The sequence below is a fragment of the Porites lutea genome, chromosome 11 (assembly GCF_958299795.1).
Source record: "Porites lutea chromosome 11, jaPorLute2.1, whole genome shotgun sequence".
Lineage (NCBI taxonomy): Eukaryota > Metazoa > Cnidaria > Anthozoa > Scleractinia > Poritidae > Porites > Porites lutea.
The window spans coordinates 5,408,285-5,434,007 of record NC_133211.1 but is presented as its reverse complement, the minus strand read 5'-3'; the positions used below and the strand labels follow the sequence as shown (position 1 = coordinate 5,434,007).

The 25,723-nt window shown below is 42.0% G+C and overlaps 1 protein-coding gene across 1 annotated transcript in view; it reads left to right on the top strand.

Annotated features, from left to right (window-relative positions):
- Positions 1-25,723, top strand: part of LOC140952474 (stalled ribosome sensor GCN1-like) — a 57,175-nt gene that overhangs the window by 29,668 nt on the left and 1,784 nt on the right. The window contains exons 36-59 of the mRNA XM_073401900.1: positions 1,197-1,286; positions 1,585-1,863; positions 2,780-2,894; positions 3,476-3,655; positions 4,436-4,656; positions 4,909-4,977; positions 5,429-5,567; positions 6,303-6,499; positions 7,870-8,127; positions 8,746-8,961; positions 9,397-9,561; positions 10,155-10,316; positions 10,713-10,805; positions 15,692-15,835; positions 17,014-17,127; positions 18,245-18,400; positions 19,358-19,471; positions 20,153-20,383; positions 20,926-21,119; positions 22,259-22,373; positions 22,849-22,945; positions 23,523-23,671; positions 24,345-24,449; positions 25,231-25,449. Coding sequence (XP_073258001.1) covers positions 1,197-1,286; positions 1,585-1,863; positions 2,780-2,894; positions 3,476-3,655; positions 4,436-4,656; positions 4,909-4,977; positions 5,429-5,567; positions 6,303-6,499; positions 7,870-8,127; positions 8,746-8,961; positions 9,397-9,561; positions 10,155-10,316; positions 10,713-10,805; positions 15,692-15,835; positions 17,014-17,127; positions 18,245-18,400; positions 19,358-19,471; positions 20,153-20,383; positions 20,926-21,119; positions 22,259-22,373; positions 22,849-22,945; positions 23,523-23,671; positions 24,345-24,449; positions 25,231-25,449 — 3,822 coding nt within the window. The remainder of the gene's footprint in view (positions 1-1,196; positions 1,287-1,584; positions 1,864-2,779; positions 2,895-3,475; positions 3,656-4,435; positions 4,657-4,908; positions 4,978-5,428; positions 5,568-6,302; positions 6,500-7,869; positions 8,128-8,745; positions 8,962-9,396; positions 9,562-10,154; positions 10,317-10,712; positions 10,806-15,691; positions 15,836-17,013; positions 17,128-18,244; positions 18,401-19,357; positions 19,472-20,152; positions 20,384-20,925; positions 21,120-22,258; positions 22,374-22,848; positions 22,946-23,522; positions 23,672-24,344; positions 24,450-25,230; positions 25,450-25,723) is intronic.

Here is a 25,723-nt window from a genome sequence, read left to right as displayed (position 1 = left end):
GTCCCGCAATTGTTTCTGGGATCGTTACTGCTGACACGCCGCCCAGCTATTGGCCAATTTGTTTTCCGGTCCCTAGTAACAGTCCCAGAAGCCTTTTCTTTCTCCTGGTGAATCTTTCACTTCCTCTATTCTTGGTTAGGGAGCTTAAGCAACGACGACGGTGACGTGAACGAGAACGAGAAAAAAGCAACTGGTTTAGATTGGCAAAGCAAGCTGAACTTTGCACGTACATCACGCCTTTTTGTACATTTCTTTGCCCGTCGTTGCACGACTACAATGTGACAGTGCCTAATTTCACGTTTTGTCGAGCACGTGAACACAAGACAACGACTTTCTTTGTCTTTTCCTGAACTTTCATGCAGACTTTTAGAATTCAACTCCAGAAAAATTTGCCAACATTTGAAGAATTGAACGAGTTGAAATAAGCACAATAAAGTTTGAAGTAGCGCAACTTCACTTTTTAAGTGACGCTTTCGTAGCCGTCGCCGTCGCCGTCGCCGTCGTTGTTGCTTAAGCTCTCTGTTATTGAATAGTCTGTCTCTTCACCGCCTGGGTTACTTATCCGACTACACTTCATTAACAGTGTTCTTCAGACCATATATGACTTTACTATTAAAATTAACAAACTAATGGCGTCGACAAGTTAAGTTAGGGCGTTAAACCTGCGGTGAGATTTTTGCCAAACCTTACCTATTGTTGTTGTTGTTGAAACTTAACTTGAAACTCGTTTAGGAGCAGCAGCAACTTGTTTATACGCAGTAATTTCTTACAATATTAATGTGATTGTATTTGAGAGTATATGCTCTGAACACGTTCCCCACAATTGTGTCTTTTCATGCATCGGGAATTGGTGTTTATTTATTCCACAGAAAGTAAGTTACTGCTCAGTTAAAAAAAAACATGAAAACCCGCCATGTTATAATGTGCGCGCGCTAATCACGCGCGAAATTATGCGCAGTAAGGAGGCGCAACGCGATACTGAGGAATAACTTTAAAACAATTCGTTTATAACATAGAAAACTATCTTTTGTCAGGATAAACTCGCAAAACTGCCTCGAAGAAAAGAAAATTTGAAGAAGTAAAAGAAAAAGCGCACATAAGGACAATTTGGTCCCTACTATTTTTGGTCTTCTTTCACTCTCTAAAGACACTTTACCGTTCCTCAGAAAGAGAAATGACTGTATTTTACCCAATAGGTCCAAGAAGCTGTAGCCAACTGTCTTCCTCCGCTTGTGCCAGCGATCAAGTCCGAAGCGCCAGAAATGGTGAAGAATCTTTTAAACCAGGTAATGGCAACGAAAATCAGTGGGTAATTTACAGATTTCTTGTCACAAAAGAGCTTCCTGCCTTGGCTCACTGCTAATCTCTGTGTAGCTCATGACAGCACCCCACTTGTATTTGAGAAGTCAAGGGCTTAAATCCTCTCCGGCGACTCACCTATCAGGCCATGCTAGTGGCATAATAAACGTTTTATCTTTCTTAGTTTCCTGTTTACTTGACTTGGCCAATATTGTCCTAATTGACCCTCGCAACATACAAGTTGCCCAGTCGGGTGAAAAATGTCCGTGCCTTTTCTTCTTTCAGCTTCTTGAGTCCACGGTATATGGCGAAAGAAAAGGTGCAGCATATGGTCTCTCCGGATTGGTCAAGGGACTTGGAATCTTGTACCTCAAACAGTTGAATATCATGTCCACATTGCAGGAAGCCATACAGGATAAAAAGAACTATCGTCACCGCGAAGGAGCGCTGTTTGCATATGAGATGCTCTGCTCTATGCTGGGTCGACTGTTTGAACCTTACGTGGTACATGTGCTGCCAAACTTACTGCTTTGTTTTGGTGATGGGAACCAATATGTTAGAGAGGTAAGAGAACAAGCCTTAAATTGGTGTTGTAGTTTGAAAACGACTGCGAGTGTTTTTTTGGGATTTCCAAATACGCAAAAACTGAAGAAAGCATAAAGATCAATCGCTGAGGTGGGTTTCAAATCCATGATGTCTATAACACGATGGGAAGAGCTTGCGGATTGAATCTTATGAACTGATATTTGCCTTGGGATGCACACATTATGTTGTTGTAAAATATATCAAACACCAGCAGGATCAGGAGTGCCTTCTTATTTTTAACTGACCTCGAAGTATCTGGATGGTTTGGTTGAAAAAACCCTATCAAGAGGGTGGAATGCTTTATAAGGATCCAAAAGTGAACAACTGACAGACGTTTATACACACAATGTCAACAAGGCGCTGGTATACGATTGCGTTAAACTACCCACCTACTCCTACCCTAACCCAACATTTTGCTCATAGTGAGACGTTAGTGTAAACGTTGGGTTGAAGGAGGGGTGGGTGAGCAGTTTGTTTACACCCGTGGCCAGCAGCTATGCAGAGTTATGGTAACAAAAGAAATTGTCAACATAAGAAAGGAATTCAACTCCCAAAGGATTGGTTTGGTTCACTAACAGGGCCGCTGTCGTTTTCTTTTCGAACACCAATTTGGCCCCTTGACGTCATGCAAATAAGCTCTTACAGATCCGGGTGTTTTTGGTATATTTTGTGGGTAGGGAGGGTAGCGAGGAGAACAGGGGACAGAGGAGAGGGGAGGGAGGAATTTCACCTTAAGTACTTATATTCTTTCAGTGATATTTTCGGATCTTAAAGTAACACATTGAGTTGAGATTTACAGTGTACCTGGCCGTATGAAGTTCGTGTAAAATTTTGTAGTGCGCTACATATCAATGATTGTTTACCCATATTATCTTGTTCTTTTTGTTCTCCCCAGGCCACCGATGACACTGCTCGTGCGGTGATGAAGAATCTTAGCGCTCATGGTGTCAAACTTGTTTTACCTTCATTGTTAGCAGCACTAGAAGAAGATTCTTGGAGAACTAAGACTGGTATGTACCAGCAGCTGTGATTTGTAGCAGATGATAAATAAAAGAAACTAGACTTTGCTTTGATTTTGCTCGGTCTCTATTCAACTAGTTACGCCGATAGTGGACAAATCGTGAACGTTTCTCGTTTCTCCACGCTTAGCAGGGACGGCATGTTTCATTACGTTTGCTCCATGTTTCCCCGCGTTAGTCGTGAGGTACATGTTTTCCTACCCTTTGCCGTTTGGCTCCGGACACACATGCCTGCCGGGTCTCGCCTTTCTCGCTCTACTATCTCTGAGGAAAAATGGGGACTACTCGTAGTCCATGGTTCATCGCGTGCGCTGAATGAAATATACTTGTAGAAAATTGCCATTACATTATTGTGATAACAGTTTCCAAAGAAATTATTATCATTGTTATTGTTAAATACAAGTCAGTCAGTCAGTAAGACCATAATTCTAAAGTTACTTTCGGAAACAAGGAAACAAGCTTATTAATCTTTAGATTACTTATGTTTCGCATACATATTCGTTTATCTTGGCGGGCTGGATTCTGCTTTGCAGTTTCCCTTGAAGATGCTTTGTAATTTGTTGCCATTTCAGGTAGTGTGGAGCTTCTCGGTGCTATGGCTTTCTGTGCTCCGAAGCAGCTTTCCTCGTGTCTTCCCAGTATCGTACCTCGCTTGTGTGACGTTCTCACAGACTCACACATGAAGGTACAAAAGGCTGGTGCCCAGGCCCTCAAGCAAATTGGCTCTGTTATCAGAAACCCAGAGATTTTAGGTAAACTGAAAACCAACTCATTTTGAGGCTGTGTTTCTTATTTAGCCATTTGATAGTCGTTTTAAACTTTTGTTCTCTCAGCAGCGGTTTGGCCTGGTGCAATTCATTCACATTACCTTGCAAAATGATCTTTAAATTTTTTTTTGAATTTTAAAGTTTTTTTTGTGATTTTTTTGCGATACTATTAGAATCACCTGAGAAAGTTGTGTTATGTGGGTCGTGTTCGGGGGTTTCTTCTCTCGAACGACGTCTTAAGCTTATAGGGAACTTTAAAGTAACGACTTCGACGACAATAAACAACGTCAAAAAACAATTGATTTATGAGCAAAACAACTGCTCTGCACGTGCATCAGGCTTTTTAGTGCATTTCTTTGACGTCCATTGCACGACTACGACGTGAAACCTCCCAACGCGACGTTTCATGGAGAACGTGGACGTACTACGACAATTTTTCCCTTCTCTATTTGAACATGGATAAATCGCTCAAGAATTCAATTCCAGGAAAAGTCGCCTACATCTGACGAATTGAGCGATTCCAAATAGACGCGATAAAGTTTGAAAGGACGAAAATTATTTTTTTTGTTTGATGTTTTCACTGTCGTCGTCGTCATCGTCGTTGCTTAAGGTCCCTATTCATTGTAAGTAGACGTCCACACGAACCTGGATATATACGTACCGTGCGTAAAAGCAACCGGGATATTAGGATTGCGTTCTTGCCTTGTCGCCCGCAATTAATTGCCATGGTTAAAAGCTGAAGTTAACTATCTTATTCTGTTTTAGCCATATCCTCGGTGCTCCTTGAAGCGCTCATGGATCCTTCTACCAAGACAGCCCCTTGTTTGCAGGTTCTACTGCAAACCTCTTTTGTCCACTTCATCGACGCTCCTTCCTTAGCTCTGATCATGCCCGTCCTGCAACGCGCGCTCAGCGAACGTTCAACGGAGACCAAGAAAATGGCGGCTCAGATCATTGGTAACATGTACTCCCTTACGGACAAAAAGGTATTATACACGAGATGACTGTCAAAACACAATACCATATAAGTTACATGTGGAAAAAAAAGAAGTTTTTCGGTCCTTGCAGTGACGTGTACAATTAAGAAAATTGCGATCGAACCTGATCTAAGAAAACATTTTTAGCTCGGGACTTGGTCAACCCATTTCTGAAACACATAATGTTCTTCTTTTTGTTGTTTGCAGTCTGTAGTATTTCCAGTTATTTATCTTTGAAGTATTAATTTAATCTTGTTTTAGGACCTTGCACCTTATGTAGGATCAGTTGTGCCAGGATTAAAACAGGCCCTGTTGGATCCAGTACCAGAGGTACAAAAAGATTTGTTTGTGGATATGATAATGATTATGGTGATGATGATGATAATGACGGTCGTGTATTCTTTTTCAGTCTTACGTTCTTTGATGGTGGCGATGATGGCCTGGTCTTTATTCTGTTTTTAACCATATCGCCTATCGTCAGTGCTCCTTTGTGATGATTATGGTAATGACTATAATGATGGTGTTCGTGGTGATGATCGCAAAGACATTTGTTTATCATTTTTTCTTGCATTGTTGGTACTACAATGATCATGATCATGACCATGATGATATTGATCGTGGTGGTGAAGATGATGATGATGTTGATGATAATGATGATAGTTGTGGTGGTGGTGGTAGTGGTGGTGTGGTTTATGCTGCAAAAAACCTGTTAATCTCAGTTATCTGTGTCTCCTGTCGTTTGTGACACTGCCCAATCTTTTCCTTTGCTTTTTTTTATCAGGTCCGTGCAGTCTCTTCTCGCGCCCTCGGTGCTTTGGTCCGCGGTATGGGTGAGGAGAGCTTTGAAGATTTATTACCGTGGTTAATGGAGACGCTGACGTCAGAAAACAGCAGCGTGGATCGATCAGGAGCTGCCCAAGGTATGTACATGGTAAAGAACTCATTTTTTTCTTGACATCGGACATACTGTTCCGTAGATTTACCATCCTCTGTTATGTGGCGTAATACGCTTGTGATGGATGTATATGCTTGGGAAATAGAATCACCTCTTTCTTAAAGAACACTTCCATTAAACGGAAACCTCCGTAAATCAGATACCTAGAGTCCCTATCAATCTTCAATCCGTTCTATTTTGGTTCTTTAAACTCTTTGCAAAGCAGTCCGTTCTCTGAGACGGAAAGGCGAACTTTTGCTGATGGTACCAACGGTGTCTTCTCTTAGAAAGAGTTGGCTTTTGCCTTATTTTGCAAAAGGTGACTTCGTGGATTTTTATACTAATGAAAAAGAAATAGAAACTCAAAACTATGGCCATGTTTTTTTCGTATTTTTATTGCTATCTAAAAAAATGTTAGCAATGTTGTTTGTCTGTGGTAAAAAGAAATTGAAAGCACTAACTTTGTGCAGTTAACACAGACGAAGTAAGTCAAATGAATCTGTAATCAGAACCGGAAGTTAATTCCTGCAGTTTGCGTAAAGCGCTGGAAACGCGTACGAGACAAATCTCCGTTTAATTTCTGATTGGATGAAATAATGGCGCGAAACTTTTTAGCCAATTACAACGCGCAGAAACACAAAACTAAAGCAAGTATAGTTAATCGAAAGACGTTCACTTACAACTAGAATATATAAAATCTAACTGGCTTTTGTTTCATCAGGTCTAGGTGAAGTTCTGTGTGCCCTGGGCACGAGCAGGCTGGAAACGCTTATGCCAGAAGTGATTTCTACTACAGAACGTACTGAGCTCGCATCACATGTCAGAGAAGGCTATCTGATGTTATATATCTACCTGCCCTCAACATTTAAAGATGATTTCATCCCATGGGTCGGACCTGTGATACCCTCTGTGCTTAAGGTGAGACTTAGTTACTCTGTGACAAACTTTGAGTTTTCTGGCGGGTTTTCCGTTTTGTAATAGCGAGCCTAAGCAACAAAAACGTTGACGTCCCGGACGTCATGAATAGCGACGTTCGATGTGTCACTTAATGGAACGCTTCTGACTCACACAACGAATCTGAATGCCTTTGTTTTAAAGAGAAAATTTGAACTTCTGGTTGCCATTTGTGACGCCCGGGACGTCAGCGTTCTCGTTGCCTAAAGGTGATATTACACGGAACGATTCGCAACGACGATTTTTAGCGCAACACAGCAGTATAGGAGCAATGTTGCAACCATTCGAAACAATGTTGCAACGTGGCGTTGCGCTAACAATCGTTGCTGCGAATCGTTCCGTGTAACAACACCTTAAGGTCCCTACTATCTGTAGACTTCGAGAAAGCTCTCCGTTTAATGTGGGGAGCGAAGCGAACGACGAGAGAACTCGCGAGTGAGTAGCAAACCCACGAGAGGCTGTGGCCTCTTTGCCCGCCGCTCGCTCCCATCTCTTATTTTGCGTGCTTCTCGTGCGTTATTTCTTACGATATCCCCCAAAAGTAGAGCTTGCTCGAAGGCTATAATATCTTTGATTCCCCTTAGGTGTACGTTGCAAAGTAAGTGAATCGTTTAAGGTAATCTCTGACGAAGACTATTAAATCCATTGTTGTTCCCTGATTCTTCCTAATCTTTGTGAAATTAGCTTAGGGGAGGGGTAGGTGGACAGTTTCCCAGAAACCTAAATTTTGGATCAATTTTGAAAGTCACCTAAATAAACCCAAACCCCTGTTATTAGTCTGGACTTCCATCTAGAGCCTAAAGCGGCCGATCTAGTAGGGTTGGGGTTAGGCCTTTGAGTCCTAACACGTTCCTTTGCTAGCCTAATCCTTGCTTGATCCCAACCCCCTTCAATGGTGCTTTGGACGTTTATTGGGAACCTTGAACAGGTCTGGCTATTTACACAGGTTTACCCTTGGCAATAACTCTCACATTTGCGTCTATCACAATACCTTTATTTAACATACCAAGGGGTGGGCGGGTAACAGTGACTTACTTAGGTTCATAAATGGCTAAGAGCCACACTCTGCTGAAGCACTTTCTTTACTTACGTCGGACCGCACTGAAAATACAGTCGACTCTCTCTAAACGGACACTTCTACAAGACAGACACCAAGGTATAAACGGACACCTTGTGTCGGTCCCTGCCTTTCTTTACTCCCTTTATTTCACTGCCTGTAAGACGGACATCAATCTTAGGTGGACACTTAGAGCATAGTAGGTGCCTTAGTAACATTAATTAATGACGAGTGTTGTTTAATCGTTCATCAACTTTACCTTTCTCTTGTCTCTCAGGGCCTGGCAGATGAATCAGAATACGTTCGAGATACGTCACTAAAGGCTGGTCAACGCATCGTGAACCTGTACGCAGACACCGCCATTGAATTGTTCCTTCCTCAGTTGGAAACAGGATTGTTTGATGATAACTGGAGAATACGACACAGCTCTGTTCAACTGTTGGGTGATCTGCTCTACAGAATATCTGGTGTCACAGGGAAGATGTCAACCGAGGGACAAGAAGATGATAACTTTGGAACTAGTCAGTCTAACCAGGTAATAAATGAAAAAAGTCGTAATACGTTTGTTTCATAATGATCTGCTGTATGCATAATAATCTGCCTTTTCCACGGGCTCTTCCAAGGTTAAGCGAGGGTAATGGACTTCAATGCGGGATACTGGAAACTAGCGCGGAACTCGAGTGGGTGGTGATGGTAAGGAAAAATAGAGAAAGGGAAAAGGAGCTTCTCCTATTCTCCCCTCCCCGTCCCTCCCCTCGCCGTCATAAATTTTATGTAACATTCCTAGACAGGCGGTCGCCAGAGATTGGAGACTAGGCAGATACTCCCCCAATATACCATACCCGGGGTTGAGAATTAGCTTTGGGTTCAAGAAGTCGCTGCAACCATAGGAGAACCTAGTACTTGACCCTCACGACGTTTTTCGATGCATTAAAGTAAGGGTTTTTAGTTTTTCTTTATTTTTGATGCTGTGGAATTATTTTCGTGCTCGCACTGCTAGTGAGAAACTCGGAAAATTTCTTAGCAAGACGCCATCTTTAAACTGTTGGCGTTCATAATGTCAATAGGCAAATCGGGTCTCTGGCATCGTAACAACTTCCACTACTAGAGAAGTTTGTAGTGCTGAGGTTTTTCATATTTGTTCTACTCACAGGCCATTATTGAAGCACTGGGTACTGACCGTCGTAATCGTGTACTGGCCGGGCTCTACATGGGCCGCTCTGATGTATCCCTGATGGTGCGCCAGGCGGCCTTGCACGTGTGGAAGGTTGTGGTCCCTAACACACCGCGTATCCTGAGAGAAATCCTGCCAACTCTGTTTTCTCTCCTGCTTGGCTGTCTAGCTAGCACCAGCTTTGATAAGAGACAAGTAAGGAATTCTGATTAGCAGTATGATTTGTTATCACTAGCACCTCTGAGCTGCAAATAACCATTGGTGATTACACAATGTCGGACTTAAGTCGCCCAATGTCCGACCATAACTTAACGGTGGTCGACATGATGTCCTGACAAACTTAATATCATAGACTACAAAAATTCATATTAATAAGATCTTCCTTGAGCATACGTGAATTGCACCAACTAAATAACATTACTGCTAATGCTGTAAATATACAGTAGCAGCAATCAGTGTACCTGCGAATTCCGCATCTACTTCGCACCAAGACGCGTATTGCGTCGTTGGCTGAGTCCGACGTACGAATTGAGCTTACAACAGTTTCCAACCCATCTCTTTCCTTTATAATTTGATACAACAATACTGGCAATAGAAATTAATTCTCTGACTTTGTTCGCATTCTTTCAGGTTGCAGCTCGAACTCTAGGGGACCTTGTTCGTAAACTGGGCGAGAGAGTTTTGCCAGAGATTATCCCAATACTGGAGCGAGGTCTGGACAGTGATAAAAGTGATGAGAGGCAGGGAGTCTGTATTGGACTCAGTGAAATTGTCTCCTCGACCAGCAAAGAACAGGTAAACCGTTTTCAAGGCTCAGCTTTTCCTCACTGATTCGATTTAGATTGATCGATTTGAGATGTAAACATAATGCTTATTCAGCCTTCTCCTCACCGTCCCGTTTCTCCTTTTTATAACCTGTGATTTTCTTATTAGTTTGCGCGGCCCCAAACCAGTTTTGCTTACCTCTGATCGTCATGTATGACGACATCACACTCTTCCTCATTTGTGTGTGGCATTCGTGGGAGGAGAATGCATCCTAATGTTTCCATGGCTTTTGCAGGCAGGCGAAATCGAGTTAGTTGAGGCACCGACTGCGACCCCGTTCTCAGGCCCTTTTGCTTTTTTCACGAGTTTATCAGTCAGGAAAATGGGAAAACTCGCTCAAATTTACTCCAACTAAAAGGAGATTAACTACATCTCACCTTCCAACATTAGAGCCATTGTTGAAACCCGCCCTCTCCAGTTACACAATTAACTCCAGTTCTCTCCCCCCTTCCATCCCTGACATTTTTTGGGCTTCCTCCACCATCCCCGAACTCCGCGAGGTTCTGCGATACACGTATTTTTAGTTACTACCAGTAATATATCCTGTCGCTTGTCTACTGTAGGTTGTACAGTATGTGGATTCACTAGTTCCCACAGTCCGTAGAGCCCTCATAGATCCTTTGCCGGAGGTGCGAGTTGCAGCAGCCAAAACTTTTGATCAACTCCACAACACGATTGGGACCAAAGCCTTGGACGATATCCTGCCAGATCTGCTTCAGAAAATGGTAACCTTTTTCTCGCTTTTTCCACTTTTACCTTGCCCGTTAGTTTAGTGTATAGAAGCTACGAAAGGTCGTCTTGGGTTAGTTTAATGAGGTAATACCTAACAAATGACACGCCCTGAAGAGGGACAGAAACATGACGTAATTACTTGCCAAATCTTTAAAGGGGTGAGATTTTTGGATTGGTATCGCTTAGGTTTTTTCTTTTACCAAATTGTACGCCTTGTACGATTACTGTATCAAGGTGTCGTAAGTATTTTACACCGTCCTTATTGCTTTAAGAGAACTACATGCACAACTGTCGAACTGGCGAGGGCGGGGTGCTAGGAGGGGGATGCTGGTTAATGCTTTAATAGGCTTGGAGTCGTAAACGGATTCATATTTTTGGTGATATTTCAGGATGACCCGGCCTTGTCTGAGTATGCGCTGGATGGCCTGAGACAAGTGATGGCTGTGAAGAGCAGAGTTGTACTTCCTTTCTTGGTGCCCCAGGTAAGTTGCTTTAAAGCAGCAGTTTGAATTAAGATAAATATACTTAAAAAGATTCGACTTATATTTTTACATTTCAAATTTCTTTCCAATAGCTACTTTTCAAGATTCACTTTTTTCTCATTTAAATTTTCACGTGTTATTATAGTATCATATTGCACGCTACTCTTTATTTCAAATTGTAACGTCTTATCTTAACCTCTTCGTTATATGTAAGACCCTGAAGACCGAGCCTTCCGAAATATTAGTAAAATTATATATATATATATTCCGGACTGTAAAATCAGCCTTGCTTCTTTTGTTTAATATTAAAGCTTTGTAAGACTCTGAGGAAGGAAGGCCGTGCGTTCCGAAATATTGGTAAAAAAAGATATATATAAATATTCCCGACTGTAAAATCAGCCTTGCTTCTTTTGTTTTAAAAAGATGCATTGTATGAACTATAAGAGCATCTTCAGGTTATGTTCGTACAATAGGAGATAGCTTTTGCGCTGGCGCAAAAAACCGTACCGGATAAAGCTTCTGTTCACACAGACAAAGAAAGGTGATCTCAGTGCAATTAATGTAACGGGGCAAAGTTGCGCTGCGCCGATCTCCAAAGTGGAGCGTCACTTATCGGATAGATTCTGTGCCTCACTTTGGTGCGGTATGAACAGGTTTTCGGACCGTAGCGGAAGTGAATAATGGAGAGCTTTAGATTCTGAGACGAGTACGACTACGAGTACGAGATTTTCTCTGTACTAAGTAGTGCGCGCGCGTGGGCCAGCGTCATTTTGGCGGGAAAATGTGGTAGCCTACTTCGAGTTTTGGCGAGAATGTCGTAGTGGCGGGAACAAGTTTTCAAATGTAAGAAGTTTTATCATTTTGCTATCGGGAGAGGGCTTAACGTCCTTCTGTTTAATTAACCGTACTAACTTTTTTGGTGAAAAAAAGGAAAATGGAAGCTTTCCGGGGTGTCTCCTCTTGAGCACACGCGTAAAAAACTTTAGTTAAATCTCGTACTCGTAGTCGTTCTTGTCCTCAAATCTTAAGCTCTCTAATAAGAAGCGAGGTCTGGAACTAATTTAAACGAGACTAAATATTCAGGAGTGAGGACTGGAATCTAGGTTCACCAGATCCTCTCGGCTACCCACTCCGGCACCATGTGTGAACGACTTGTTCCAGTTTTGTGCCGTTGCTGTTCATACTGTAGAGCGTTTTCACTCACGTGGCCAGCATCTATGCAAATTATTGGAACAAAAGAAAGCGTTTGCATAAGAAAAGAGTTCAACTCCCACAGGATTGGTTTGGGACACCAACATGGCCGCCGTTTCATTGTTTTGGGACACCAATATTGCCGCCGTGACCTCATGTGAAAACACTCTATATCAGATAGCTTTTCGTGTTGGCGCGCAAAGCTTTATGGCATAGTGGCGGAAACATAGCTTTATACTGAGTAATCAAAGTAATTTCATGTCGGCATGATATGGAAAGCGCTCATGAATGGTTAGTTATCAGCCTGTAAATGTACCGCTTTCTTCTCAACTCCATTAAGGTGGTCCATGTTTCTCTAGAAATGTTCATAGAGGTCCGCCCGCATCACAATAAGTGTTTTCAGCCACTAGGAAAAAGAATTATGCTAGGTGATGCTGGTAGTTAGTAAACAGAATTACTCGCAGTTCTCCCGAACAAACTCGTGACGTAGTTTTGTCAAGCGAGTCGACTGATATTTCTTGTTGCTTAAGAGTTCCTGTCCGTGGATAAGTAAGGTCTTAAAAGTCAATCTTTGTGAAATATTAAAGAGGGGTCTGAAAAATTCTTTCCAAAAATTCTAAGTTCTTCTCAGTATTCAGTGACCAGGTTCCAAAATTCATGACCCGAAAATTGTTAGCCTCTCGTCAGTTAAGATGTTTTGAAGTATGGTTAAGATAGCTCGCCGAATGTGTCTCATCTTCCAACTGTAGATCAAAGGATTAAGAGATGAGTTGAGAAACATCAATGTTAGACCATAATTCCACAAGTGGTGGATTGACAAAGTTTCACCACAGATCATAATGGCAAGGCGAACACAGGATATTGGTAAATAACAAACCAAAAACACGACGTAGACGAAGAAGCTAGTGACAGCACTTTTTCTGAGCCTTGCTGCATTCGCCATTTCTTCACTCTGTGCTGCTGTGACTTGCAAGTGGTACATTTGATTTGTGTGTCGTCGAACGGTTGTGTATATCTTGCAGTAGAGCAATCCTGTAGTTGTTATTCCAATAGTGTTAAAGATTGAAAATATAATGTAAGGAACCTTCCTAGGAATCCAGTCCAAAGTTTCGTCAAATACGGAAAAAGATGCGCTGAACAGCCATGTCGAAATGACCATAGCAACAACACGCTTGTGAGTCACAAGTTCTTGTTATCTAAGATGAAGATAAATAGCCAAGAATCTGTCAACAGTTAAAGATACAACACCAAAGAACGATGCACCACAAAGTAAATTCACGTGAATGTAGAACGTGAGTGATACTATGCTATAAACACGACTGTGAGTTCCATTTCCATCACGGCAACTGCGATATACAGGGGCTGTACAACCAAGCCAATACAAAGATCAGATACAGCCAGGCTTCGAAACAATGTCTTTAAAGGCTTCGACAGCGACGTCGTTTTCCTTAACGCTTGTATTGTTATGATGTTAAACGCGATGGCGGTATAAGACAGGAAACCGTTAAAGACACAGTTGACGACAAGAGTAGAGTGCCAACTTTCTGCTTCGGTCATAGTAAAGAACGTAAACAAAATAGAACTCCCAAAAACGATTTTCCAAAACGAGGTATTGTGGACGCAAACTCTCAAGGTGTAGCTGAAAGCACGGCCATACTTGGAACTCAAGCGAATTGAAATTATCGTGAACTCGGCCGCTTCCAGATGTAGTTTCAGAGTTTGTTTAATGCGGTTGTTCTAATTATTGGACCACCTGAGCAGCTCCGACACAACTGTAAATTATTGCCCGCATTGACCAAGTAATTTCTTCTTTTTTTTTTCTTTTTTTCTCTTTTCCAATACAACTTTGAACGTACACACGTACAGTTAACATTCACGAAAGACAATCTGCAACAAAACGAAAACTACAACTTGAAGCTGACAAAAAAGAAACCTAACAGAATAAAAACATTAGTGGTAACTAAAATTAAATGGGAGCGCGATCAGTTAAGCAAACAGAATTTCATACCGTATTTAAAAGAGATGAAACAACATCCATTGCGAGACCATCCAGACCATTTTGTTCTGAAATCTTTTTCGCGACCAGTCGTACAAGAAATATATTTTTCTAGACAATCCATAGACAAAAGTATAAATTTATATGGCCTGGATCGCTTTCCCCTTTAGGGAAGGGAAGCAAAATTGACTGCGCAAAAATTAAGACGAAACAAAAAAGAAAACAAAAACACGAAACGTACGAACAAAAACTTCATGACTTACCTCTGAATTTGAGCGGGGTTGACTGACCGCGCATCGAGCTAATTTGGTTTGTAAAGCACACTACTGGCCCCTAAAATATGGCCGTGAATAATAACATAAAAGTTCTGAGCTAATTTATACGTCCATTAAATCTCCGTAGAGAGGGAAAGCAATTGTCTCTGGGCCGCGGTAAAGCGACCCATCTATAATTAGCCTTTCTACCTTGAAAAATGATGTACCCTTTTCTTGCTTGGCGGCTTTTAATACTGGGTACAGCTTTTTCCTCATTTCTTCTACCTCCTTTGGAAAGTAGACCAAGTAATTTCTAGTTTCTTTTCGTCATCTCTTTGTTTGATCTGAAATGTTATTTTATTTAGTTCTACAAAAAAGGGACAAGGCAATTATTCTCTCCCCGTGGTATCTAAGGCAGATGTTACAAGGTGCATCACAAAGATTTGAATATAATTATACTTGAATAAACTTGAAAGAGGAAGGCCTGCCCCTGGGTTCTATTTGCTTCCTAGAGTAGGAGAGAGCTTTTTGAAACCAGACAAATCTATGTGTTTCTGGGAAACTATCCACCTACCCCTCCCCTAAGCCAACATTAACACTTGCTTCTCACTTAGGGCAAAATGTTGGCTTAGGGGAGAGGTAGGTGGGTAGACGCATCGTCCAGTTGAAAATTTTGTGTTTTTACTGTCGATATGAATAGCGCGGTAGCCAGTAGCGGCAGGTGATAGATTGATGACGCATCAAAAAAGTGAGGCGACCGGTCGTTTTGCTTAAGAGTCGTTTCACGTCCGTCCTCGACCGTCCTTTGACCGCGACAGGATTAGCTCAGTCGGTAGAGCGCTTGACTGCAGAGCGGGAGGTCGCGGGTTCGATTCCCGGGGCCGGACCAATACTCAGGGTCTTAAAAATAACTGAGAAATGAAGGTACTTCCTTTGCCCTGCAGGCGGCTGGACCTTCGCGTGGCTCGGATGACCACGTAAAATGGCGGTCCCGTCTCCATTAGGAGACGTAAAATATATGAGGGCCACAAGTTTATTAGCCTTTGGCTATTAAGTGCTACCCTCTTTAAATAAAGGCTTTTTTTTTTTTTTTTTTTTTGTCCTCTTCCCTGACGTCTTAAGTCGTTTCGCTTACGTGTTAGGTGGTTTCGCAAACTTGTTATAAGTCGTTTGACTAACGGGTTTCACACATGGTTTACTCATGGTTTACCGACCGCCACAAACAACAGTTAATTACATGTTATTAATTTCTTACCTTTTGATAATGATGGCATGAAGTCATCGAAACGTTAAAGAGTTTTTCTCTTTGTGTTTTTTTCTCAAAATGTATTTTCAAATATATTCTTATCAGAAGGACATTATTGTTATGAGTTATAGCCATTTAAATTCATCTTTTGCCTTCCTTATCCAAGGTAATATATCTAGTATATCTATCTTTCTTTTAGCTTATAACACCGCCTGTTAACACACGCGCGCTGGCCATACTGTCTGCAGTCGCTGGTGATGCTCTGACCCGTCATTTGAGTAAGATCCTACCAGCCATGCTGAAGGCAATCCAAGGATGCTTTGGAACTGAACACGAGAAAGAGGTATGTTAACACGTGCGCACGTGGTCGCGCGTGGCCCAAATGTACTTGAATCAATCACCAAAGAACACGTCCAAGTCTCCTCTATGATGTCCATGCCTTAGGAAGATCAAAACTGGCCGACAAATCCGGTAATTTATAAAAAAGTAAAATGAGCTATTTTCGAGTGTTCTCGCTGAAGACTCATCACTGTCGCATACAGCTATTTCGAGAAAGGTTGTCGGAAAAATGTGTGCACGACAATCCCGAAAGGTAATATGGGATATGATCAATACACTGTTTCTGACACTGTAGTTGTCGAACCTGCTTTTGTTGCTTTTCTTTAGCACTCGCAAACATCATACATCCATGGCGTCTCGTGCCATTCTTTTAGATTTCTTTGAAGAACAGTGAACTCAAACTACAAACAATACCTTTCGGGATTGTCGCGTGCACTTTTTTCGACAACCTTTCTTGAAATAGCTGTAGACTGATCTGCAGGCTGGACAGTCCTGATTGATTAGTGGTGGAATTCTGTTTATGACTGGGCTGGTCTAGCCGGCCATTTCTGACCAATGGTAAGCGACTTAAGTGTCACATTTCGCTCGCGCTAAGTGTGGTAACTAAGCAAGGTTTTTTGGTTGAAAGTCAGCAACCTTTGTATTCCCTTGATACAGGTAGCAATGTTTACGTTTAAGGAAAGAATGCGAGGTAAACCGACTAAATTATCCATCGATTTTTATAAGAACGCTTATGATTCTTTAGTGTGTAACTCTAGCAGCCTTGCTTGAAATTTTCCAAAGCTAGGCACGTTAGCAAAGATATCTTTATCATAACTGAATCCGTTACTCATCAGCTTCTTTGCCATGAGCTCCCAGCTCCCATATGAACTGGCTGCTTCGTACCCACGCGCTTCTTGGGATTTTCTGCAGTAGTCGCGGTGCAAGGTATCATGGTCACACTGAGCCTTCCCTTGTGCCTTTGCGTTTTTGAAACTTTCCCATGTTCCTTGTGCCGCACCTACCGTTGAAAATCCTAAGAAGCGCTTGGGTTCGAGGCAGTGGAAAAGGATGAAAGAACTGATTTGTGAAGTGTCATGTTTTGTTGTAGACTGTCCACAGTCTCCTATCTTTCCGTAACCTCCACGATCTAACGGAAACAGAGGGGACTGTACACAGTTTAGTTTTGTTGCTGTTGTACAGGAGCTTGAAGGGGCGTCAAGTCTGGTGCTCTCGGTGCATGATGATGTGGGAATCAGGACCATTATGGACGAGCTGATGGCAGCGTCTAAAAACCCAGCTCCTGGCATGCGAAGGGTGAGGAACTTGCTTTCTGTTTTAACGCGACTTTAAAATTTACGTCATTTGGTACCCAGACCTCCCACGGTTAGCGTAAGATAGAGTGGGATCTGGATACGAGATTAAAATCTCACGACTATCTAGAAATGAACAAGTGTAATAATACGGCAAAAGTCGTCACTATTACAAAAATAAAACCACGTGAACCTTTAAAACTTTGTAGCACGTAACAGCTAAAATGATTTTATGAAAGCGGAAATCCTGTGGCTTTGGAAATTCGGTACAGTCACACCTGCCGCACCGCTTGGAAACTGAATAGCGATCTTTCTCGAGCTTAGAATTCCTTTGGTCAATGTTCAACAGTGCTTAGGCACTTACCATGCCATTATTCCATTAATCTTTCACGTAAGCAGTATGTCCGCAATTTCATCAGTATACCTAGAAAGATCTTCGGCATTCAATTGACCAATGAATTTGAGTCTAAATAGATTTCAATTTGAGGAGGACTCGGAAAAAAAATCCGAGTCCCAGATGGGATTTGAACCCACGACCCTCCGTGATCTAGTCGGATGCTCTAACCACTTGAGCTACTGGAGACTCTATGGTGAGCAAGGGCCAATTTGTGGGTCTCGACTGGAACCGCATCACGCGGCTACACAGCCAAGTAATGATAGGCACACAAGAAGTGAAAAACTCACTAACAGCATCGCGCTGTCACCTTAAAGCATATCAAAGATGCGGCCAACCAACCTCCAAAGTGAGTAAATTGAAGATGAAACAACAACAACATGATATTAATTTGAGGAGGACTCGGAAAAAAAATCCGAGTCCCAGATGGGATTTGAACCCACGACCCTCCGTGATCTAGTCGGATGCTCTAACCACTTGAGCTACTGGAGACTCTATGGTGAGCAAGGGCCAATTTGTGGGTACAAACACAGACCCACAAATTGGCCCTTGCTCACCATAGAGTCTCCAGTAGCTCAAGTGGTTAGAGCATCCGACTAGATCACGGAGGGTCGTGGGTTCAAATCCCATCTGGGACTCGGATTTTTTTTCCGAGTCCTCCTCAAATTAATATCATGTTGTTGTTGTTTCATCTTCAATATAAATAGATTTCATTTGTTTTCTCCAGGCTGCAATCTCCCTCCTGCATTCCTTCTGCGAGGAGACTAAGGTGGACTATTCCCAGTTCATCCCGGCCCTGTTTCGTGGTATTATTCACCTCATGAATGACACTGATGACCTGGTGGTTGATATGAGTTGGAATGCTTTAAATGCGGTGACCAAGGTAAACAAATACAATCATGGTTCTGTGTTATTTACCTTCCCTTGATAATAATTTATTTTGGTATTCGCAACTTTAAGACACTGGGTAGAGTTTCTATTTGCAAAGACTTCTGGAACTGTTACTGGGGACAGGGGAAACAAGTTGGCCAACAACTGAATGACCAATGACCCCTCTTTTCTGTCCTTAATACGAAGAAAAAGAACGGCTTGCTGCTTTTGTAAGCGAGACTAACAAAGGTACTTGTCAGGTTGTTCTCCAACGAAAGGTTAAGCTGGGGGGGGGGGGGAGCTATCATATGACAGGAACGGAGACGCTTGTGGGAAAATTAGAATTAAAACCCCTAAAGGAAAACAGTTTGGTTGTGGCTCTTTGTCTCCAAAAGAGACTATAGTGATACTAAAAAACAAACAAACAAACAAGTAGCACCATGTGAAAGAACTGCTGAAGAGGTTTCAATTGAATGGTCACACCATAGGATTTCATCCGCAGACTAAAAAGTTAGGACTACATAGAAAATAACAGTACCATGTTAAAGTACTACTGAAGAGGTTTCATTTGAATGGTAAAACCATAGCATTTCATCCACAGTCTCAAAAGTTGGAACCACATACTAAATAAACAGTACCAAAAAATTAACAGGTTTTGCTATGACTCTGTTTCTCTCTGTCTTCTTCGTTTGGTTTCTTGTGTTTCCATACTGTACACGTCGGCAAAGTTCAATATTTAATTTAGGGACAGCTAAACAGTCTCATGGTACAAAAATACCTCGCTGGAGAGCAAACAATACCATGGCATCTTGAAAGATCGGATATAAGCTTTTTAAATGATGTAATTGTGTTGTTTTTCTAGCCCCACTGCACCTTATGCTCTCCAGCAAGGTGTTTTTGGCCCACGTGATTGTCATGCCTCAAAGGACTCGTTTAGATTAGTCCAACCTTAACTCTTGTTGTTTTATAGCATTTGGAACCCAGTGAACAGTTGCAATACATCAGTCACCTGCGCCAGGCTGTCAAGTTTGTCGCTGATGACGTCAAAGATGGGGATCTGCCAGGATTCTGTCTTCCCAAAAAGGTGTGTTCCCAAGAGAGATCGATTTACAAATTCTTATGAATCATTATACGTTTCTGGGAAACTGCCCACCTACCCCTCCCCTAAGCCAACATTAACACTTCTCACTAAGGGGAGGGGTAGGTGGGGGATGTTTCCCAGAAACGTATAATGATCCATTCTTATTTAAGGGATGCACACGAGATTGCACGTAATTCTAGTAAGGGATATCAAATTTTCAATTCTGTCGCTAAACAGCGATACATTTGAATCGTTAGTATTTTTTTTCCTTTGTTCAGTTATCCTTTCGCCACATAGCATAATTTAAATTTCAAAGCCTGAGTAAACAGACGACATTTCGGGACACTACTACCGGTTTTCCCTGCAAAATGACCTATGAGGAACGAACTCAGAAATTCCGTACTGATGACGTGTAGTGCTTCCGATTGCCTGAAAATTTGCGTCATCCAATCGGAAGTACTACCCAGATTTAGGTGGTGACGCCTCATCGGTATGGAATTTCTGCGCTCGTTCCTCAGAGGGCATTTTGTGGGTGATGATGTCGCGAAATATCGGCTGTTTTCTCTGGCTAGCAATTTCTAGAAAGCTAAAAAATAATGATCGTAAATCCTTTGTGAATTGTCGCAAGAACAAATTCGATTGTATAGCGTTGCTGTTTGTTATGATTTCTGATTTTATTACCAGGGTATTGCACCAATTCTACCAATCTTCCGTGAAGGTATTCTGAATGGCACTCCTGAGTTGAAGGAGCAAGCTGCTAATGGGCTGGGAGAGGTTATAAGTTTGACGAGCGCAGCAGCTCTAAGGCCCTTTGTGGTGAACATCACAGGGCCCCTGATTCGTATCCTTGGAGACAGATTCTCGTGGAATGTCAAAGTGGCTGTGCTTCAGACTTTAGGGCTCTTGTTAGGCAAGGTATGGACTGTTGAATCTTACTTTTCTGCAGCGCTTTAAATTATTATAACTTTTATTGTATAAAAATCGAATTGACTCAGCTGATACAAAAGAGGAACGTCTTATGCATACTCATGGCCAGATACAAATGTTTTGTGCAATGCTACTCTTCTAGCTCACTCGGCTACTAGCATAACCCATAGCCGCGCGATTGAAAGCTTTTGAAGAGAGTTTGTCGATAGTTCCATTCAATGTCCAGTGTAATAATATTTCACTTCTCATTTGGTTTGCTTTTTTTGGTCACTTTTGTGTTTACGGCTCTAGGGCGTGGTCACTATTCTAGCAACTGCCCAAGAGAGTAGTTTAATATTGCATAGCATTAGGATGTAGGTCTGCAATGGGTCCACAAGGTAATTAAACAACAGTGTAAACTCGTTATGAGTAACGGCATTTTGGCGTGAAAAAACAAATTCTTTGGCTGTATTTTGCTCTCTTCTTCCTTAATTAGTTGGAGCAAAGTGCATCTTTTGTGGCCTGTGTGATATTCGTGTTCCATGTTTCAGGTTGGCGCCATGTTGAAGCCATTCCTTCCTCAACTGCAAACCACCTTCATCAAGGCACTGAACGATCCTACCCGCGCAGTGCGCATGTGCGCTGCCAAGGCTCTGCAGAAGCTCATCAAGCTTCACACCCGTGTGGATCCACTGTTTACGGAACTACACAATGGGGTCAAGAACACAGAGGACAACACTATTAGGTACAACATATACTCATAGACGACCTTTAGTTTTGTCTACAAGTATCGGATCGAGTACGAGCTGTACATTGGAATTTTAATCCGGTGGCTAAATGTAAGGTTAAAATCTAGCCAATGTTGGTCAGCAGTTTCACTTATATCCTGGGGGATTCTAGGGGTGCTTAAACGTGCATTCTGCTTTGTTGACGTTTGCTTTACTAGCACAGTTTACTTGCAATGGAGACCTCCTAACAACTGAGGAGATTGCTGCCCTTCTCGCTTGCTAGTTGCTACCTTAAATTGCACTTGCCCTCCATGCCTCAATTGACTTAGAGTTTGCACAAAGTTATGCCCTTAGAGCTTAAACTCATTTCTGTTGCTGTCTAGAATAAAGAGACGTAGGGTGCAAGATGGCTGTGACAAGCGTTCATGTAGAGCACAGCACATAAACTTGGTTTGAAAACTCTCACTCGTACTCAGTCTCCCAGGGGCTTGGGCTTGGCATTAGTCTTAAAAATGAGTGACATCATCAAACAGCACAGTCCAATAACAAAGTATCACTAAGAAACGCCAAGACAACTGCAAAATTACTGTCCATACTCAACTAGATTCCACAGAGTAAAACCTGAGTACAAATTTACCATACGCCACTTGTACATCTCCCATAATGCACTTTATTTTCTCCCCCAAATTTTGCATAACCTTTGTTTTTCATTTGTCCTGGGTATTACAGCTGTCCCAAGAGAAATTGAAAACAATGCGTATACAAAATTTGGCGGGGGGTGGGGGGGGGGGGGGTAAATGAGGTGCATTATGAGAGATGTTCGAGTGTCGTATCCAATTTTTTTCACTTTTTTTAACTTTTAAATAGTTCAGAGCACTTATGTTGTTTTTGTATACAAAAAGCGCGCGCACGAAGTCAAAGGAATACTTGAACCTTGAGAAAAAACTTGCCATAGTTTGATGTACCATATACATTTATACATTCTCAGTCTCGGATCTGAGTAAACCAGTCGATTACTAGCAGCCTTTTGTACCCCAGAATGCAACCAATTGTTATCAAATGGCACACAAATTCCGTTACACGTTAACTCTATCTTTATACTGAGTGTTCGAAAATGGGTGTCGCTAAATAGCCTACGATTTCGTTTTCTCTTTAGAGAGACACTGCTGCAGGCACTGAGAGGTGTGATCGCAGGCGCAGGTCAAAAGATGGGTGATCCAATCAGAAAGACACTAACCACTACGCTGCTGGATTTACTGGGACATGGTGATGTAAGTACATGTCCAAGTTCTATGTTTTACAACAAATAAAATCCTAGTGATATGCTTTAGGTTGGTGATCCAGCAAAAAAGGTAGTTATTGTCCACTGTATTGATAAAAAATGGTATACCGTAAATCCTCTATTAAGCCCCCCCCCCCCCCCCCCCCCCCTTTCAAATAAGCCCACTCCCTCAAATAAGCCCCCACTTTTCAGGGGAAGTAAGTTAATAAGCCCCAATCTCTATCACCATCGCTTTATCTTGTATTTGTAGTAAAGATCTAATATTAACATTAATTTCCGCAACGGAGGCACCATAAACGAAGGAAACTCCAGAGTTAACTCTTATCTCAAGCTTGTAACATAACGATTATTGCAAATTATAGAAAGGTATTATCAGTTAGGTAGAGATTGATCTCCTAAGTAGAATGTTCAAATAGTTTAATGATAGGCTAGTTTTTCTCTAAATTCTATCAATGGTTTTGCAGGATAACATTCGTGTCGCAGCTGGAGGCTGCGTTGGATCGTTAGCTCTCATTGTACCTGAAGCCGAGCTAGAATCTATCATCAATGATCAGCTTATAGGTATGACATGTTTACAAGTACAGTTAGCACAAACAATCAAAGACAACAGAGTGTCGTCATTACCGCAATCACAAAGTGCGAGATAGTGTCTAACGTAACAGACGGACACAGGATATATCGGGCAAGTTTATAACGTAACGAACGCACACAGAAAAGAGCTGGCTTGTCTCTAACATAATGAATGCGCACAGAACGTAGCGAGCTAGTTAAAAACGTAACGAACGCACACTGATATATACTGATCATAGAGGGCTAGTGTCTAACATAGTAGACGCACACAGGACATAGTGAGCTAGGTTTTAACTTAACGAACGCTCACAGTACAGAGCGTGCTAATGTATAACGTAACAGCAAACGAGAACGGTGCGCTAGTCCTTAACTAAACAATGAATCAAAGTACGGAGCGCGCTGGTTTATAACGTAACAGGGACACATAGGACAGAATGCTACAGTGGTATCGTGACAGTTAAACATACAACAGAGCGAGCTAGTGTATAAATTAACAGTGATCATAGAAGAGATCAACAATGAAACAGAACAGATCGCGCTAATGTATAAATTACATTACTTCCTACAGTAAACGACCCCACCGTTGATTGGACCGTAAGACATGGTCACGCTATTGCTCTGTCAGCGGTCTTACATGATGCTGTGGAGAGAATAGTGGCCCAGGGCCTTTATGATGTTGTTACTGACGCCGCCGTGGAACACGCTATGACAGACAGGGTGAGTAATGAGTTTGAACGAAGGTGGAGGGCGCCTCGTAGAAAAGAAAAACAACTTAAGTAGTTATGCAAGGTTACACCACTTTTAACGTGTTTGGAAAGTATAGGAAGAATACAAGATGTGTTTTTGTGGTAACTGATGAGGACACGCCCTTGATTTTGCCTCTCTCTTGTTGGTTGAAAGTGTCCTATATTCAGGTAGTTAACGCATCATCTCAGCCGTATATGCATTTGGTTTGTAAATTTTGTTAACTTTGGGTGAGTGAGTATGTTAGGGAGGAAGGGAGGGAATGATTGAACGAACGAACGAACAACCCAAAGAACGAACGATTACGCAGAATTTTACGATTAAACACTGATTCATATCGCTCTACGGTTATCCATTGTAAAAGAGGTATCCATATTAGAGCAACTTTTACCCTCGAGAAATTTCCACTCTTAGAGAGAAGTGACCGCTTTTCAGAGAAGTCTACAGAAGTAATAGTTGTGTCCATGTTAGATGGGCGTGGCAGTATAGGGGTGTCCCTCTGGGAGGGAGTTTCCTCGGTGGGGAGAGTTGACTGGTGAAACGTCAGAAAGAAGAGAAAGAAAAGTGAATGTTAATAATAGATGACTGATTAGGTTTGCTTTCTCAACAAATATTGCATCCATGTGCACTGTATTTGTTTTTCTAGATCCCTATCTGCAGTTCCGGCGTGCGATCTCTCGGCTACATTCTCGCGCACTCAGTAGTTCAGTGCGAGTCACCACCACCGCAGGTTTTGGAAACACTTTTCAAGGTATACATACAAACAAAAAAGTAATTCATTGTTCAAGTCATTAGTAGGTTCCTTTCTCCTTTAGTAACGGTAAAAATAAAAATCATTATTTTACGTCGTTAACTCATGAGAGTACTTAATCTGTCAAACTTGAGTACGACTGTTCCCTTTTTTAATCCCCTTTCTCCATCAGCACTCTGTTTTACGGTTATTTTAAACTAATACTATATACGGAAAGGCAAAAAGTCGAAACAAGGATTTAAGGTCACACCTGAGAATCGAACGTGAAACTTCAGGCAAAGAAGGCTGCGCACTAACCGACTGTGCTAATTCTTGCTCCTTAAGGTAGATTTCCACTGTCGCGTAATTTTTGCTTGCGTACGCGCATAAATAAAATAGAGACAATGTATGGAAGGTCACGCGCATACGTAAAAGTTGAACCTCGCTCAACTTTTACGTTTACGCGTGGCCTTTCATACATTGTCTCTATTTCATTTACCCTCGTAAATTTTACATATCAAGCCTGTCCTGCTCCTGTCCTGTTTTTCAACTGTACTGAGGGTCCCCAATAGGACTTTTCGGGATCCGGGATTTGCCTCATCTGAAGACCGGTATTGAAAGTCGGGATGGAAAGAATGCATGGGATGCGGGATGATCGAGATCACGGGATTGGTTCGGGATAATAGGATTGAAGAACCCTATTGGGGACCCTCTGTACTCGCAGCCATAATTTCGTGATTTGTGTCCATGGCGTTTCACATGAGCACCTCGTGAAACCATTATTTTAACAATTTGTTTCTAGATGCTACAAGATGGCTCAAACGATATTAAAATGCTAGCGTCCGCGTCTATAAAGCACGGGGCGCGCGCGAGCTCTGCACCATTGGACAGCGCGCTTCTGAAGATGTTAATTCCAGCGCTCCTTGGATCTTGCAAGGAAAAGAATACCGCAGTAAAGGCTGCTGCTGAGTCCGCGCTCATGTATGTACTGCGGCTACGAGATGGCGAGTCAACACTTCAGGTAAAAGTATCCAGTTTTTTTTTCTTTCGATTTCTATTTGAAAATATGCTTGAAGAGCCAACTTTGCTAAAACCTTAATCCTAGTCTTTCGCTCTTTCTAATGTTTGATAGTAAAAAGGTACAATCACAATTGAAAACACTTGCAGTTACAGTTAAACCTCCCATAAGTGACCAGCCAATGTACGAAAATTTTGAGGTCGCTTGCTGGAGGTGACCGCTTACGAGAATCGAACCATTATTATATTATTATTGTTATCATTATCATTATCATTAT